This window comes from Vigna unguiculata, chromosome 11 (assembly GCF_037176805.1).
Source record: "Vigna unguiculata cultivar grain cowpea cultivar isolate G323 ecotype 2 chromosome 11, ASM3717680v1, whole genome shotgun sequence".
Taxonomy (NCBI): domain Eukaryota; kingdom Viridiplantae; phylum Streptophyta; class Magnoliopsida; order Fabales; family Fabaceae; genus Vigna; species Vigna unguiculata.
The window spans coordinates 39956182-39974452 of NC_140802.1; the positions used below are offsets into that span (position 1 = coordinate 39956182).

The 18271-nt window shown below is 35.0% G+C and overlaps 1 protein-coding gene and 1 long non-coding RNA gene across 4 annotated transcripts; one reads left to right on the top strand and one right to left on the bottom strand.

The window, feature by feature from the left end:
* Positions 1 to 68: 68 nt before the first annotated feature.
* LOC114169711 (nucleobase-ascorbate transporter 12-like) lies at positions 69 to 13789 on the top strand. 3 transcript variants are annotated; one of them, XM_085668916.1, is made up of 11 exons: positions 69 to 822; positions 936 to 1033; positions 1125 to 1295; positions 1653 to 1753; positions 3813 to 3948; positions 4097 to 4147; positions 4246 to 4533; positions 5278 to 5322; positions 10065 to 10299; positions 12409 to 12695; positions 13332 to 13789. In XM_085668916.1, the coding sequence occupies exons 1-11, from the start codon at positions 354 to 356 to the stop codon at positions 13551 to 13553; spliced, it is 2103 nt and encodes a 700-aa protein (XP_085525042.1). In that variant the 5' UTR covers positions 69 to 353; the 3' UTR covers positions 13554 to 13789. The 3 variants fall into 3 exon arrangements, with proteins under 3 accessions (XP_085525042.1, XP_027910778.2, XP_085525043.1); XM_028054977.2 differs by lacking the exon at positions 5278 to 5322; XM_085668917.1 differs by lacking the exon at positions 4097 to 4147.
* A 1341-nt stretch (positions 13790 to 15130) lies between these two features.
* LOC114169919 (uncharacterized) lies at positions 15131 to 16919 on the bottom strand. The gene is made up of 2 exons (XR_014986621.1): positions 16733 to 16919; positions 15131 to 15468 (listed from the first exon to the last, which is right to left on the bottom strand). It is a non-coding gene; the product is annotated as an uncharacterized LOC114169919 (long non-coding RNA).
* Between the last annotated feature and the right edge of the window lie 1352 nt (positions 16920 to 18271).

Consider the following 18271-nt stretch of genomic DNA (forward strand, 5'->3'; position numbering starts at 1 on the left):
CTTCGTAAGCCATGTAATAGAATTTTCAACCCCACCGTTTGTCTAAGAAAGAAAGAAAGAACAAAATAAAGACGAGAAATGGATAGATAAATATCTATTCATAAATTCCAACGGCCTTCTACACGGTCCACTTCACCTTCACTCCACACTCAACTCTCACACTCTTTCCTTACTCTCCCCTTTCCAAATCTCACACCTCACTGCGCATTTTCCATTTTTGCTCTCACTTCCATTCGCGTGTAAAACCCTAGCACCTTCGCTTCTTCATTCCTGCAACTCCACGCGCCAGATCTGCAACCGTTAAGCTATGCGCACCGCTACGCATAGCGCATAGCAAAAAGCTTATAACAAACATGTCCAATTCCGATCCTAACAACCGTAACCGCCTGGCTCCGTCGCCGCCGGAGCCAAAGCCAATGCCGCCTTCTTCCTGGGCCAAGAAAACAGGTTTCAGGCCCAAATTCTCCGGCGAGACCAATGCAACAGACTCGGGGCCGATAACCACCCCTCCGCCCAACGTCGATATCGAGGCCGGTCGCGTTCGAACTCCGGCAACCACTAACGGCGTCGCACAAGGCGACAAGCCTCCCGTTCCGGTTCCGCCGCCGCCTGCCATGGCGAAGAAGCGGAGAGACTCTGACGGCGTGCAGAAGAATTCGGTTCCGAGCACCAACGGACAGGCGACGGCGGCGGCGGAACAGCCACCGCCGAGGAGAAATGCGAGGCACGAGGAAGTGGTGGACGGCTTGCCGGTGGAGGTCGAGGAGTTCGTGTCGAGGCACGCGCATATGAAGTACGAGCTCAGAGATTCGCCTGGTTTAGGTATTGAAATATTTTTTTAATTTCGATTTGAATAATTGAATGACTCGTTGATTTGATTCGGTTACGGTTGGAATTAAATTATGATTTCAATTTTGTTATTTGTTACTGCGTAGTTCCTATTGGCGTGTACGGTGTTCAACACTACTTTTCGATGTTAGGTTCGTTGGTTCTGATTCCGCTTGTGATTGTTCCTGCCATGGGAGGCACTCATGTGAGTTGTTTTCATCTAACTTAGTTTGTGTTTTCGTGTTGTGTGGTGTTTGGTTTTGGTGGCGAAGTTCTTGATGTGTTAGTGAGTGTAGGAGGAAACTTCTATGGTGGTATCGACCGTGCTCTTTGTCTCCGGGGTGACTACTCTCTTGCATATTGCTTTTGGCGCCAGGTTACCCTTGATTCAGGGCCCTTCTTTTGTTTATCTGGCGCCGGCGCTCGCGATAATCAACTCCCCGGAGTTTCAAGGATTGAATGGAAATGTTTGTATCTCTTCCCTTTCGTTTATCTTTCAGAATCTAAGAATCTAGGAATTTGATTCCCTGCAGTCATGAATTGCGATTGTTGATGCTGGATGAAGTTCAGATGATTCACACTTTTACTTACAAGATAAAATATGAGTTGTCTGATTTTCGTTCAACAAGCAACAGGAAATCTGACTCCCAGAAGATAGTGATTGTTGTCTGTATACTCGTTTTGTCTATAACAAAGTTTTCGGGTGTTGCAGCAGTTTCTAATTTTGTTTAGTTACTCATAAGTCGGAAGTTATGTCATATTTTAAATTTTGTGATGGAATCATTGGAAAAAATAGATGATGAGGTTTATTTCTTTATTTGCAGAAATTCAAGCACATAATGAAGGAGCTCCAGGGGGCTATAATTATTGGTTCAGCTTTTCAAGCTTTACTTGGATATACTGGACTTATGTCACTGTTAGTAAGGTATGATTTTGGGATTTTTTCTACTTGATTGTTTTTATTTGTTTTTAAATACACAATTCAGCTTTTTCACCAAACTGAATAATTGTGCATTGATGCAAGTGGTGTGCCAAAAGCTGAGAAATTCACGTTACCCGAATCGTAGAGGTTGCAGTTGAACTTAGACAAAAGTAAAGTTATGGAGGGGCAAAAATAATAACGCATAAGATTTTATTTCTTAGTTTTTCTTATTGTGTTTAGGGGTGACAAGTCAATCCATTTATCCATCCAATTCATTCATTGGTAAATTCATTCAATACAATATACAATATGAAAATAAAAAATGGATGGATCCAACCCATCCATTTAATTTTATGAATGACTAACGATTCATCTATTATTTTTCAAAATATAATGGACCATTTAATCAATTCTTAATGAATCAAAATTAACTTACCTATGTTTTTCATATTTAAATCATTCTTAAATTATTTTTTAAAGTATTTAAATAATTGTTTTTAAAAAATATATATTTTAAAAAACACATTTCTAATTTCAATTAAATTAATTGTTAATTTTTTTTTATTCAATTTATTGTGAACTATATCAATGGGACATCCACCAATTTTTTTAATGAAAGCAGATGCATTATTGGTCATGAATAACATAAGTCATTTTGAAAAACAACTCATTGAGTCTGAGTAGTTAAATCAATCACCCTTAAAACTTTTAGTTTTATAAATATTTCTGAAATAAAATTAAAATCGTGACATTATTATTAATTAAAACTACCTGTTTAACTACTTTTGTCTGATATTATGAAATGCGTATTTGTTTCTTATATATACCATTATTTGTGTGGATGAATTGGATATCCATTCATGAGAAAATTGGTAGATGAGCATTTTTTGTCAAATAGATCATGGATGAATCAGATTTAAAAAAAAAAATAAAAATAAGTTATCTATTTAGTTTTATCTGATTCATCGAGTTTGTCACTCCTAATTATATTTCATGAGTTAACAACATAGAGAAGAAATACCAAGATTATTGACCATATTACATATGGACTCCATACATGAATATTTATGGCTGTATGAATGTTTTTAAAACTGGGCCATTCATTGAATTGCTCATGACACTAGTTCAAGGTTCAGTTGTTCACTCATAATCGAACCAGTATTAACAAAGTAATATGTAAAATACTATTAAAGAAATATAATATCACAACTTATAACCAAAAATACAAACAAAATATCATTCTATAGTTTAATAACATTCAAAAGTATAAAGTCGTACTTAGATTTAAGTTTTAACAAACACAAGTACACAACAATGTTCATTAACAAATAGCAGGTTTACGAGTAAAATGAAAAGGTAAATAATATTTTTTTTCTTTTATTTTTCTCCCCACCTTTTAATGAAAAAAAAATGAAAATGGCCTCATATTAAGCATTTTTCATTTACCCACAACAAATCAATCTTTCGGTGTTTTGACCAGTTTTTCTGTTCTTTGACCGGTTATTTGTTATGTGATTTAATTTAGACCAGACACTACACTGACATTCCAGTCACACACACCCACACACATGTGTATACATGTGTGATTGCGTTAATATATACATGTGTGCAAAGTTTGCGTTAACATATCCTGACCCTGTTGTACCTTATATTTTAAAAAAGTTTCTGTATCCCTGACGCAATCATCGTACTAGTTGAGCTGCCTCCTGTCAGCATTTCTTATAATGAATAATTGAAAAATTCAACACTGCAGAATGTTATATAAAATTTAAATATTGTCTATAATAATATTAATAATGATGTTCTCATGCTAACAATCATTAGATGATGATTTATGTAGATCTAAAAAATTTCTCCTCTTCCATAATGAAGCTGGTGAATATATTAACCAAAAATTGCTAGATAAGCAGTATACTTTTATAATAGTTTGAGTACTCTCCTCAAAATTTAAAATTAAGTCACTTCATTGCCTGAGTTGACTGACATAAAAACATCAAATTTCAGTCTTACTTTCTGTTCAGTGTAGTTGATAATGAACCTCGTTTTATGTGTTTCCTTACAGGTTGATAAATCCTGTAGTTGTAGCCCCAACTATTGCTGCTGTTGGACTTTCATTTTACAGTTATGGTTTCCCATTAGTTGGTACATGTATTGAGATCGGTGCAGTTCAAATATTAGTGGCTGTTGTTTTTTCTCTTGTAAGTTTGTTTAATTGACCTTGAGTGTTTATTTCTTTTAATATGGATTCACTCATTTATTCTTTATTTAAAAAATCATGGAGTGTGTATAGTATTGTTTGGTGCACTAAACTAGAGTTTGTAATCTGTTATTTCTCTATTTCCACAGTATCTTCGTAAGATATCTGTTCTTGGGCATCGCATATTTCTAATTTATGCAGTAAGTGGACTGCTACAATATCTTACGTAACTCCTTAGTCGTTGAAATAAAATTCTGGCTGTAGCAAATGATTTCTGTTTTTTTTGCCTAATTGCCAGGTTCCTCTGGGACTGGCAATTACATGGGCATTTGCTTTCTTGCTGACTGAAGCCGGAGCTTACAGCTACAAAGGGTGTGATATAAATATACCTGCCTCAAATATGGTTTCAGAGCACTGCAGAAAGCATTTTTCAAGGATGAGGCATTGTCGGGTTGATACGTCTCAAGCATTGTTATCCTCTCCATGGTTTAGGTTTCCTTATCCACTACAATGGGGTACCCCTGTCTTCCATTGGAAAATGGCTCTTGTAATGTGTGTGGTTTCCTTAATCTCATCAGTAGATTCGGTGAGTTTCTTGTCTTTCTCTGTTTTTGTGGTTCCTGGGCTGTATTTTATCTTACTCAATATGTTGTTCACTTGATGTATATAGCATCTTCATAGCCATTTCTAACAATATTGTATTTATAAGAGTAAACGATAGATATAAAACCTTTTATCCTCTGTTTTTCTGTAAGGAATAGAATGTATATTGCAACTACTGCCAATTGAGTGCTTTTATTGAATTCAAAGAGGCTATTAAATAGCCAGTAACCGAATACATTGGAATAATAACTGAATACATAAAAATAACTACGTGATAACAGTGAAACATAAAATGCTCCTAAAAGCTAAGCTTTATTATGCAGTAACAGAAAACACTCCTAGAAATTAGGCTTTATGCAGCAACAACACAACAGTAAAGATCTTCTCATTCCCTCCCTTAAACTGCAGCAGTATGCAGTTAGTTTATTTCAGAAAAATCAACCATTCCCATCTTTTTCCTGAGAGTCTGGAAAGTCTCGAGTTTTAAAGCCTTGGTCATTAAATCTGCAACCTGTTCTTTAGTTCCGCAGTGCACCAACTCGATTTCTCCATCTTGCACAAGATCTCTTAAAAATGAAAACGCACTCTAATATGTTTGCTCCTACCATGCATTACTGGATTTTTGGAAAGTTTAATTGTTGAACTATTGTCACACATAATAATTGTGCTACTGTCTTGAGTATGCGTTAAGTTTCTCAAAACTCTTTTCATCCACATTGCTTGACAGGCACTGGCAGCAGCAGCCACAAACTCTGCCTCTGTACTTGAGAGGGTAACAATTGGTTGTTTCTTGGACATCCATGACACTGCTCCTGAACTTAGCAAAAATACATAACCAGAAGTGCTTTTAGAATCATCCTCATCTCCTGCATAATCAGAATCTGTGAAAGCAAGCAGATTTTCCTCTCCCCCTTTTTTGTAGAATATCCCATAACTAGTAGTTCCTTTTAAATACCTCAAGATTCTTTTAGCAGCTTGTAAGTGCATCTCTGTTGGCTTTGACATGTATCTGCTAATTAAGCTTACACTGAACATGATATCTGGCCGTGTAGCTGTCAGATATAGTAGATTTCCCACAATTTGCTTGAAGTAAGTGTCATCCACAGCTGTACCCTCCACATCTTTGTTAAGCTTACTACCTGGAACAATTGGACTTTGTACAGGTTTGCTCTCTGACATTGCAAACTTCTTCAACACATCTTTGGTATATTTCCGTTGACACACAAAAATTCCTTTTGTTTTTTGTAAGACCTCAATGCCAAGGAAGAATCTCATCTTTCCTAAGTCAGTCATATCAAAGGCATGCATCATAGACTTCTTGAATTTAAGCATCATACCTATGTCATTGCCAGTATAAATCAAATCATCAACGTATATGCTAACAATTAATATGCCTTCTCCAACGCTTCGTTTGATGAATAAAGTTTGCTCACTTGGACATTTTCGAAAGCCTTCTTGTGTGAAATGTGCTTCTATGCGGCTGAACCAAGCCCTTGGTGCTTGCCTTAGACCATACAAGGCTTTATGTAACTTGTAAACTTTATGCTCCTTCACCTTTTAGACATACCCTTTTGGTTGTTCTACATATACATCTTCGCTTAACTCTCCATGTAAGAATGCAGATTTTACATCTAGCTGAAATATGTCCCATCCTTTGCATGCTGCAAGTGCCATAATCAACCGTACTGTATCCATGCATGCAACGGGGGCAAAAACCTCAGAAAAATCAATTCCATATTGTTGAGAATACCCCTTAGCGACCAACCTTGCCTTATATTTATCAACCTCACCTAACTCATTCAATTTTGTCTTATAAATCCATTTGACTCCGATGGTTCTGTTTCCAACTGGTAGGTCCATTAGTTCCCATGTTTGATTCTTTTCAATTGAATTTATTTCGCTATCCATAGCCTTTCTCCACTTCTCGTGTTTGACAGCTTCCTCAAATAGAATTGGATCATCACTTATGACATCTTGTACTATGTATGCTGCTGTATCAACTTCTTCTTCTTCACTTAATCCTTCTCCAGTGACAAATTCTCCCATCCAACTTGGCCTCCTTCTTTCTCTCCTTTGAATCATGTGTTGTGAACTCACTGTTGCTTCATTTCTATCCCTATTGCCCTCATTATGCTCATATTCGCACCATCACTATCATCTTCCACATCTTCTGCAAACCCATTTTCACCATTTTCACGGATGTTTCCTCCGTAGAGTCATCACTAGTAACTCATCATCACCCCACACCAACTTAGTTTCTATTTGCTCTTTATAAGTTGAACCCAATCCCAACTTTTCTCTTCTTCAAATATAACATCTTTACTAACAACAATTCTCTTTGTCTTAGGATTAAATAATCGATAACCCTTTGACTCATCACTAACACCCAATAAAATACAAGGAAAACTTTTATCATCAAGCTTACCTCTTTTTGCCTTTGGTATGTGCACGTGAGCTAGGCATCCCCAAACTCGAAGATGTTTTACTGAAGGTTTGATTCCACTCCAAGCTTCTTGTGGAGTGATGTTCCTCACAGCATGTGTTGGACAACGGTTCAACAGATAAAATGTCCAGTTGACCGCTTCAGGCCAAAAAAATTTAGGAACCCTTTTTGCAGAGAGCAAACAATGTACCATATTCATAACAGTTCTGTTCTTGCGTTCTGCGACTCCGTTTTGATGCGGTGTATAAGCCGTGGTAAGCTGCCTTTTTATTCCATGTTCTTCACAAAACAACTTGAATTGAAGAGAGGTAAATTCTCCTCCTCTATCTGTTCGTAAGCATTTGATGGATGCTTCAACTTCTTTTTCCACCATTTTCTTGTAGGATTTAAAGCACTCCAAAGCTTCAGATTTTTCAGATAGCAAATACACCCAACCTTTACGACTATAATCATCAACAAAGCTTAAGAAATACCTTTTTCCACTACTTGAAATGGGTTCTATTGGACCGCAAATATCTGCATGTATGAGTTCCAAGACCTTGCTAGCACGCCATTCACTCGCCTTAGGAATTGGATTACGATGTTGTTTGCCAGTGAAACAATTAACACACGTAATACTTGAGGTGCTGAGTTCAGGCAATCCATGAACCATTTGTCGTGTTTGTAGTGTCTTCAAGCCTTTGTAGTTTAAATGGCCAAACCTTTGATGCCAAAGGTAAGTCAGGTCAGAGGAGGTACGTAGACATTCTTCAATGGCATTAGGGTTAGAGCTTTCATTAAAGAGAATAAACATACGGTTGATACTCATTTTTGTATGTGCAATTAATCCTTTAGAGGGATGATAGATGTTGCATATTCCATTTTGTATAAGAATAGCAAGACCCTTTTCTTGCAATTGTCCCATGCTCAACAAATTTTTATGAAGCTCTGGGACGTAGTATACATCTCGAATAAGAAAGGCAGTGCCATAAACATCAATCGCACACTTCCTCTGCCAACAACAGTCATTCGAGAGTTGTTTCCACATTTGAAAAAGTATTGATCTCCTGATACCATTTCTACAAACATACCTTTATCACCACACATATGATTAGAACACCCTGAATCCAGAAACCATGCGCCATTCCTTTTGGACCCCTTTTCAACCGTAGCCATCAAAAGAAGCTCTTCCGTTTCATCTAACTCTGCATAATTTGCTTCTTCTTTGTTCCATTGGGGACATTCATATTGGAAATGTCCCAAGTTGTGGCACTTGAAGCATTCCACAGTGGCCTTTGAGAAATATTGTCTTCCTCTTCCCCGTACACGACCTAGTCCACGACCTCGAGGTGCGCCTCTTCCTCTTCCTCTGCCTCTTCCCTCCAATGTAAGTACTTGCTCATTATCTCGACAGACCTTTTTAAACTTTTGCTCATGGACCACCAAAGAGCTTTGAAGTTCGTCAATAGACATTGACTCTGTGTCCTTGGACTCTTCAATCGAAACTACGACATATGTGAATCGTGCTGTCAAAGTTCGAAGGATTTTTTCAACCACCTTTGCATCGGGCATAAGCTCTCCATTGCTTCGCATTTTATTTGCCACTGTCATGACTTTAGCAAAATACTCCGTGATGGTTTCTGTTTCTGTCATTTCAAGCACCTCAAACTCCCTTCTCAATGCATTAAGCATTGATTTCTTCACACGATCATTTCTCCCGAATTTCTTTTTTAGGGATTCCCAAACAATCTGGGATGTGCTCCTATCCAGAATTTGTTCGAAAACTGATCTATCAATGGCCCTGAAAAGGTAATGTTTGACTTTGTGATCTTCAGTTCTGGATTTCTCCAACTGCTCTAATTGTGCAGCAGTCAAAACAGTACCTTCGATAGGCTCCTCAACACCATTTTGAATTAAATTCCATAGACCCTTGGCACGTAGAAGATTCTCCATCAATTCACTCCAGTGGTCATAATGTTGGCCATCAAAGTATTTTTGAAGAGAGTTTGTCGTTGTTCATTGTCGTAAGTTTCTTTTCTCACAGGTAAGTTGCGGCTTATGTATCAGGCCCAGTGGGGGCTCTCTGATACCGGTTTGTAAGGAATAGAATGTATATTACAACTACTGCCAATTGAGTGCTTTTATTGAATTCAAAGAGGCTATTAAATAGCCAGTAACCGAATACATCGGAATAATAACTGAATACATAAAAATAGCTACGTGATAACAGTGAAACATAAAATGCTCCTAAAAGTTAGGCTTTATTATGCAGTAACAAAAAACACTCCTAGAAATTAGGCTTTATGCAGCAACAGCACAACAGTAAAGATCTTCTCATTTTCGGCCTATATAAGGCTTGTATTCTTTGTATTTTCAGTAAGTTTTTATGAAAATATTTTTTTCCCTTTCTTCTCTTGTTTCCTTTAACAATAAGGCTTCTCTTTTTCTTTGACGTGGTACAGCCTTTGATGGGAAATTGTGATTTGGATCTTCTACCAAGTTCGTAACTTTGTGCTGGCTGTATTGTATTTACAAGACCGTTATTTTTCTTGGATGACATACAGGCTTGATTGGAAATTTTGTTTTTCACCTACTACTATGATATACGTTTAATAAAAATGTTCCTTTGGAGGGTAAAATATGACCCTTGCGTATGCTATTTTAAGTTAATTTTTAACTGAATACTTCGTCATCAAAGGTGGAAAACTTTTGCTGTTGAAATGAGACATTATGAGATCCAAACTTAAAATTCACGATTTTCAACTTGTTATAATTTTATATGATCACTGTCTTTTCTTTTGGCCAGTATGTATTTACATCAAGTAAACACCGAGTGTAAGGTGAGTAATGTTGTATTGGTTCTGTCTCAAGACTTATGAAATTACTACATCAATGACGATTCTGTTTGTGGTAAAGTTTTAAGACTTTTGATGCTGCAAGGTGGTTATCGAATACAAATATGTGTTGATTTAGTTGAGAACACTATAATATCTCAATTAAAATGATATGTTCCTTGTATTTTTCTCTGTATGCAGGATTATAAGAAATCATTTTACCGTGTCATTGATATTTGTTTACTTTAATCTTTGCAGGTTGGCACATACCATGCATCTTCGTTATTGGTCGCATCCAGACCTCCGACTACTGGAGTTCTTAGTCGAGGAATTGGCTTGGAAGGTCTTTCTAGTGTCTTGGCTGGTCTCTGGGGAACTGGAGCTGGATCTGTAACTTTAACTGAAAATGTTCACACAATTGCTGTGACTAAAATGGGAAGCCGCTGGGCGGTTCAACTTGGTGCATGCTTTTTGATAGTGTTGTCTCTTGTGGGTAAGTTTCTATAATTTTTCTGTGCTGGGATCTAGTCTAACATTCTTCAGATGTACACTTATTCTTTATCATGAAATTTCTTTGGTTTCCCAGTGATTCTCAAATTTCATTTTTCTGGTCTGCAGCAATTAGTACCATTATTTTGTGTGAAACATATAATGTTTGTAAACATCATTTCTGGAAATCAAGCTTCCAGAAGAATTACCGGGCGAAGAATAAAAATTTGCCTTATCGTAGTTCATTATGATGTCCAAACTGAATTATAAATCTAATCCTACACAAGTTCTTGTCCAAACAAATGGTACTGCTATTTTCACTTGATCAATGATTTCCTAATAAGTGAATAAAGAAATATGTCTTATGGGGCAAAGATTGATCAGTGCAAAGTTTCCAAATATATCAATTTGAGGAGCGTTAGAAAAATCAGCCAGCAAGAGGGGGAGGGGGTTAAACTCAATTGGATTTGAAATTTAGTGAGAATTATTTCCTTTGAGTCAAATGGTTTCAATGATCAACAAAGAACTTTTCTTTTCAAAGATTGTGAGGTATGAGGTCTTCAAATCAATACACACTTTCAGCTATTGATGTATCAGGTTTAAAAATCTTGTTCACATTTTTAAGAAAACATGTATATATGCCCAAAACTTATGAGTTCAAGGGATAAAGAGAAAGTAACATACCAAGATTTGTATACGGGTTCACTTTTAACCCATCTAGTCTTTCAATCAATTGATTAGGATTTTACCGAATTTTCAAAAGTTTATAAACACACTTCACATGCAAACTTAGATAGCAAGTTTACCACGAAAGTTTCTTGAACCCCACAAGAACACTTTCAAATTCACTTATGAAAATCTTAGATAAACTGTTTTTATTGATTTCAGATCTCGTCCCTTACAATCTTTGAAAAGAAAAGTTTTTTCTTGCTCAAGCTCTTTAGATAGCTTTTGTCAACCTTTTCATTGATCTGTTCAGCATTTCAATAATACGCATCAATATTAATTTTATACATTTGAAATATGAATCATGAGATTCATTTTATTACATGATTTTGTGTTGCCATTTAAGGTATGACTAAGGGCACTAGCAGCTTTATGTGTTTAACTGTGCTAAATAATGCACTCAGAAGCTGGTTTTTAAGTTAAGACGGAGTATACGGAATAGTAATGATGAAAGGAGCAGTTGTGATGTTAGAGAATCTCAACATTGCTTAGGTTGTTTACATAAATAATGATTAGATAATTTTGGAACCTTTAATATTCAGTTTTCCCTGCATTTACAAATGCTTTTCCTAAGTTGCATCCAAAGTACTAACTAACTACCATAATATTTTATGATAGCAATATTATTTTAGCATCATCGTCGTGAGACATGTTAGTAACAAGAAAATGCTCAATTATATTAAAATTTGTGTTGGGTTTGATACATGTTTGGCTGACCCAGCTACTTTTGAGGTATTTGTGCTTCATATTTCGTTGCAGCCGAATGCTTCAATGGTGCTTTATCTAACTGGATGCAAGTTAGCCCTTTTGGAATGATGATCTAGAGCGATTTGTATCTTCCAAGTGAAAGAACCTATCTTGCTTTCAATTTGTCTGTTGAACATGTAGTGCCTTGAAGCATTATAGCTACTGGCATTGCATAAAATCTCAATTCTAACTGAAAAAGTGGTTTGAAGCTTCTCTGAGATACTTTCTCCGTTCTCCAATCCATATTTTTGGCATATAAGAGTGGTTATTCATAACCAGTGTTATCAATAGCAGGTAGTTGAATACGGTGGAAGGCCAAAGTTCTGCCATATAAACATGCCATTGCGGCCTATTACACCACCGTATTAGGACTGCCTTCACAAATTGTCTTTGGCAGTTGGCAGAAAATCAGCCATGGCAGTGCAACCACACTGTTCATCACAAAGTTCATCAACCTACATAGAAACATTAAATAAGTTGTTAATTTCTCGTATGTCCTGTATCCATTTTTGTGACTACATAAGTTATAATACAGTTAGGATGTGTGATTTTCTATAGTTTTGTAGTTTTACGCTCTCATCTGTGAAACAACTTCTCTTGCAAATTATCTGTGTTTAATTTTGCTTATGTTGCACAACAGGTAAGGTTGGAGGATTCATTGCTTCAATACCTGAAGTTATGGTTGCCGGTCTCCTCTGCTTTATGTGGGCAATGCTCACTGCATTAGGCTTGTCAAATCTACGCTATAGTGAGGCTGGAAGCTCTCGCAATATCATCATAGTTGGGCTATCACTGTTTTTCTCTCTTTCAATACCTGCTTACTTTCAACAATATGGCATCTCTCCAAATTCCAACCTGTCTGTGCCAAATTACTTTCAGCCCTACATTGTGGCTTCTCACGGGCCTATTCACAGCAAATATGGAGGGGTATGCCTGTGTCTTTTATGTTTTATTAGTATATATATGGTGCTTTAATTTATGTCAAATTTTCAGAAAAGATAGAAAGTAATCCAAAGGCCACTTTCATCACTATAAATGATAGTGGTGTATCTAAGACCCTAAGTTAGTGGGGCTAAGTCAAGTGATGTCTTTGTGCACTCTCAACTACACATAAGTCTATATCATAAAGCAGTGGCTAACGGGTTCAAATATATAAGATTAGGAGGTAAAATAATTTTTTTTCAAATACTTCGAAATAATTTTAACAAAATCAAAGGTGCACCTGAACACTCTTGTATGTATATATATACACACCATTGCTAAATGGGTGTGTGGCTCATGAAACTGTCATTACATATTATCTCCATGAGACTGTGAGTGGACATTGAGAGACTACCCATGCTAAATAGGGAGGGAATAGGTATTTTGTTTCTTATTGTAAGGTCAAAGTTGCCTGTTAGTTTTGACTAAGTATTCATTGTCTCTGGGATTAGTATTAATTATTTTTGTTATTTGAACACTTGAATAATGCTGGTTAAAAATCAGTGTTACTCCTTTGTAGAAACTTGTCTTGTGTTGGAATGTTAGGTTTGTCTAAAGTAGCAGTTGTTAATCCTTTTGCAGTTGGACTATGTGTTGAACACGCTTTTTTCGCTACACATGGTGATAGCCTTTCTTGTGGCTGTTATTCTGGATAATACCGTACCTGGCAGTAAGGTGGAACGTGGGGTATATGTTTGGTCCGAAGCTGAGGTTGCTAGAAGAGAACCTGCTGTTGCTAATGACTATGAATTACCCTTGAGAATTGGTCGGATTTTTAGATGGGTGAAGTGGGTTGGCCTGTAATGTACAACGCTCGTGTTTCTTTGGTTCCTTCACATATATTCAAATTTCTTGAGTTTACTCAATGTTACAGTACTAGTGATTGGATTTGTTGGGGGCATAATTGTGTTGTAAGTTATTAGATTAAACTTGTAGCTAGTTTTTTATTCATTCGAAATCTCCATGTGTATCTTTTTATCTTGCATAGAGGCGAGAGATTTGACAAATCATTTTGAATGTATATACTTTTTTTGTAGTTCTATCAAGCTTCATTTGCGTTTCCTAGTTGAGACTAGTTATATATAATTTTAATTGTGATGTTGTAAGCGTACTTGGTAAGTAGTCATGAAAGGTTTGTGCTGTTGTCAATATCTCTAGTTTAATAATGTTCATTGCTTGAACAATCTGTAAGAATATAAAGGCAGCTCATTTTACGGTGTTATTCTAATTAATTACGAAAAAATGCTGTGAAATGATGCAAACCTATGCATGTATTTGGGAAAAGGACGGCTCCAAATAATTGAAATTAATTTATAACCAAATTAAGTCAAATAATTTTAATCTATCTCATTTTAATATTTTGATTTCATATTTAAATTATTTTTTTAAATTCAGCAGTTAATTGGATATGGATTGAAACTATGTTTTCGATTTGAAAAAAAAATAAAATTCAATGTCCATTAGACATAGTTTAGATAAGATATTTTTTTATTGGTATTGGGAGAAACCATTTTATTTTCACTATAAAGATATATTTGGTTCGAAATTAGTTGAGGAATCGTTGATTAATCCTCTACCAGGAAATATTTATGCAGGTCATGCATGAATGGGAATCTTCAACTGTGTATTAAACGGAAATATCTTTTGTTGTGCCTTTAATCAAGATATTTGTGGCTAACATTAGAACTTTCAGGTTAATCTTGGGTAGGATATTTTTTTGGTGGCTTCAATTAAGGTATCACCAACTCATCTTTGATTGGGTTTGCCGGTGAAAAGGATCTGATATTTTTTTTAAATTATTATTTTTTCTATAAATAATGATACAAACCTTTACATGTAATTATTACTACTAAATCATATGTTTTATTGTCTAATTTAGGAAGACTATTATATGCAATTAAGATAGCAATCTAATTCACTATTTGTCTTATCTTCTTAAGAAAACGGTCAAGAAACATATCAATTTAGTTTTATATAATATAGGCTTAATTATATTTTGATCCTGATAAATTTATGATCCTAATTGAATTTTTAATAAATTTTTGTAATTTATTGAGTATTTAAAATTTTAAAACTTTTCAATCGAGTTTTTATAAATTAGTTGTGATAATTAACTTTTTGGTGTGACAATTATTTTACACTATCATATCATATTTGATGACAAAAGACCGTGATGATAAGATCTTTTAAAATATTTATGATATTTAACGAGAATTAATTCTAAATTTAATTAATATTACAAAATTAAAAAATCAAAATTTACAAAAATGTAAAACATGTAACTGTAAAGTTATGAAAACAAAATTATAAAATTAAAAATTAAAAAATTTAAAAAATATAAAATTACAAAAACTAACAAATTATAAAATTATAAAAATATATAATTTCATAATTACTGTGACATCTCATTTAAATAGAATAATCTACTCAATAACATATCGTATGATTATAATAATAAGAAGCAATCAGATGAACATAAAATATAAGAAAGGTATCTGTTACAATCATCCAGGGGTATACTTTGAAAGTAAACATAGGCATACCACCATGCCATAAAAACAAACACAAAGAGGTTAACAGTTTTACAAAAGACGATGCTCCCAGAGCAAGAAATTACAATAGGCACTAATGCCACAAAACCACTCCTGAGAGTCACACATACGGATCCCCTAAGCTGCACCACTGCTACCACCAGGCCTACTCCCAAGATTTCCCTCATCTGCTCCCATCAAGGGTGATCATCCCAAAAGAGAAAACATAACAGGAACATATACAAAAACACAAGGGTAAGCTAGTGTAATATAAATTTCATCATGGTATAACAAACAAGTACTTAAACAGTCCAAGCATGCAACGCAGTAGGTACAGAGAATCATGTTATAGCAAACAAACAGGACATTATGACTCAATTATCCGGATACATATGCTAAAATCGGATTCACTAGACGCTTGCACTTGTGGTGGCCTCTACTGCTCTGCAGAGCCATTACCAATGGGTTTCACCCTACCACACACAAGGTTAGCCTTTAAGCGTCTAAGGCCATTATCCTGCCAGAGACTAGGGCCTCCCGCCACTCTCACCACTTGAGTCAGTTTTTTCTACCTGAGACTCGCTGACCCATTAGAGTTTCGGGATGCGATCCTTACTTGAATCCATATCTTAACATATATGGTACACACCACCATGAGGTCTCCCCACGAGACTCATGGAATTACGCCTATCACATACAATTTTCATGTCTCTCATACCAAAACCACCACTTTCATCTCATGCATTCAATTCTCATTTCACCCAACCATCATGTACAATTCCATGCCATCACTCATACTAAACATACCAATTCCAGTGCATATATATATATATATATATATGTATGTATGTATCAGGAAATCATGCATATTCAAGTCATATAGCCAACCCAGATAAACCAAAGGAAATAGACCCAAACCTGACCCCTTTCTCGCTTAGGCTAAATACCTTCGCTTAAGCTGCACAACTGTCTCGCTTAAGCTAGGCGAAGTCGGCTGAGCGAGATCTGCAACAGGGGCGCTCTGCGAGCTCTCACCTGGGCGAGACTCCCTCGCCTGAGCGAGGTCACTCTTCGCTTAAAATTAAAAACATCTCGCCTGAACGAGAGCTTCAACAGAGAGCACCACTGGTCTCCTCGAGGACTCGCCTAAGCGAGCCGTTCTCGCCTGAGCGAGACGTGCATCGCTCAAAATCATAGTCGGTCGCCTGGGCGAGAAGCTCAAGCAGAACCAGGGCGAGCTTCTGCTATTCTCGCCTAGGCGAGACAAGCTCGCTTGGGTGAGAATATCAGCTCTCACCAATGTTCCACGCATGCAGCACCAAAAACAACCAAAGATACCCATAACACGCATTCATATACACTCACAAGCACTTTCAGTCCATTTCAAACATAAAACAGAGGCAGAATCAAGCACACACAACCAAAAGACTAAAAAAACCTAGCTCCCCTTACCTGTTTTGAGAGCAACTTAAGCAAACAAGTCCGAAACTAAGGGCACCACAGCTCCCGCCAAAGCTAGAATAGAGTTGAAACATGAAGATTCGTACAGAACGAGGTTAGGAAACTTAACCTAACTTGACCAACGTGTTCAAACAATGAGAAAAGGGGAAAGAATGGATTAGAAGCTCTAAAGCTCAGAGCTTACCTGGAAAAAGAAAGGGGTTTTGCTTGCTCTGAGACGGAGAAACCTTGTGCCCTAGCAGAACACCTTGCAGGAGACAAGATGGGAAGAGAAAATTGTTGTTTCTGAAAAAGGGAGACAAGAGAAAATGAGAAAGTTGATTGGGGTATTGGGGTCCTACAGAAGGGCTAACCTTGGACCTACGAAAGGCCAGGCCCAACCCTTTTTGGGACAGAAAAATGGGCTTACAATTACAAAATTATAAAATATACAAATATAAAATTATGAAACTAGTTAAAATATTATGAAATTATGAAAATAAAAATTATCAAATTGTAAATTTTTTATTTTATAATTTTTTTATTTTGCAATTTTATAATTTCAAAATGATAAAATTATAAAAAAAATTATAAAACAAAAATATTATAAAACTATAAAATTTAAAACTAAAAATTGTTAAATATAAAATTTTAAAAAACAAAAATTTTAAAAATCAAAAAAAAAATTTACAATTTAATAATTTTGTCATTTCATAATTTCACAATTTTACAATTTATTAACTTTACAATTTTATACCTGTTTAATAATTATATAATTTTATATTTGTATATTTTATAATTTCGCTATTATGAAATTATATATTTTTATAATTTCATAATATTGCAGTTTATTGATTTTTGTAATTTTGTATTTTTTAAAATTTATAAATTTTAGTTAAATTTAAAAACAGTTTTTGTTAAATACAGTCAATATTCGAAAAAGATCTCGACAATATAATTATCATATTACAAAGTTAACTGTCACACTTAATTATACTTAATTATAAGACTTAATAAAAAAAGTTTTAAAATTTGAAAAATTCAATACAACAAATTTATTAGAGGACAAAAATCATAATTAATCTTATAAAATATATATATATATATATATATATATATATATATATATATATATATTTGTAACCTATAAATTTAATATGAGGACAGAAATAATATCTCATGCCAAATTCTCCTAACGGGCTTAAATTTAATTATAAGAGTGAAAAAGTGGTCTTTGGATTCCATGCCAGCTAATTAGGCAAAATTTGAGAAATCGGATTGGAGTGTTAATCCCGCCCACCAGCTTTTTTTTAAGAAAACAAAAATTAAAAAAATATTTTTTTTTATATTATATTACTTAAAAGATGTTAATAAACAATAACTTAATTTATTAACATTTATAAATTAAGTTTCAATTATAATAGTTATTTAACATATAAAGATAATTATTTAACTTAAATATTTTTTCATTCTCAAATTATTATAAGAAAATATTTCATCCTAAATTAAATTATAAACTATTTCATCTTCAACTTTCATATAAAACATAGG

What these genes read in the sequence shown, in the direction of transcription:
- LOC114169711 (XM_085668916.1), top strand. Translation starts at nt 354, where the DNA reads ATGTCCAATTCCGATCCTAACAACCGTAACCGCCTGGCTCCGTCGCCG. An exon ending in CTGCCATGGGAGGCACTCAT is followed by an intron (nt 1,034 to 1,124) that starts GTGAGTTGTTTT and finishes TAGTGAGTGTAG; the next exon opens with GAGGAAACTTCTATGGTGGT. An exon ending in GCATATTTCTAATTTATGCA is followed by an intron (nt 4,148 to 4,245) that starts GTAAGTGGACTG and finishes CCTAATTGCCAG; the next exon opens with GTTCCTCTGGGACTGGCAAT.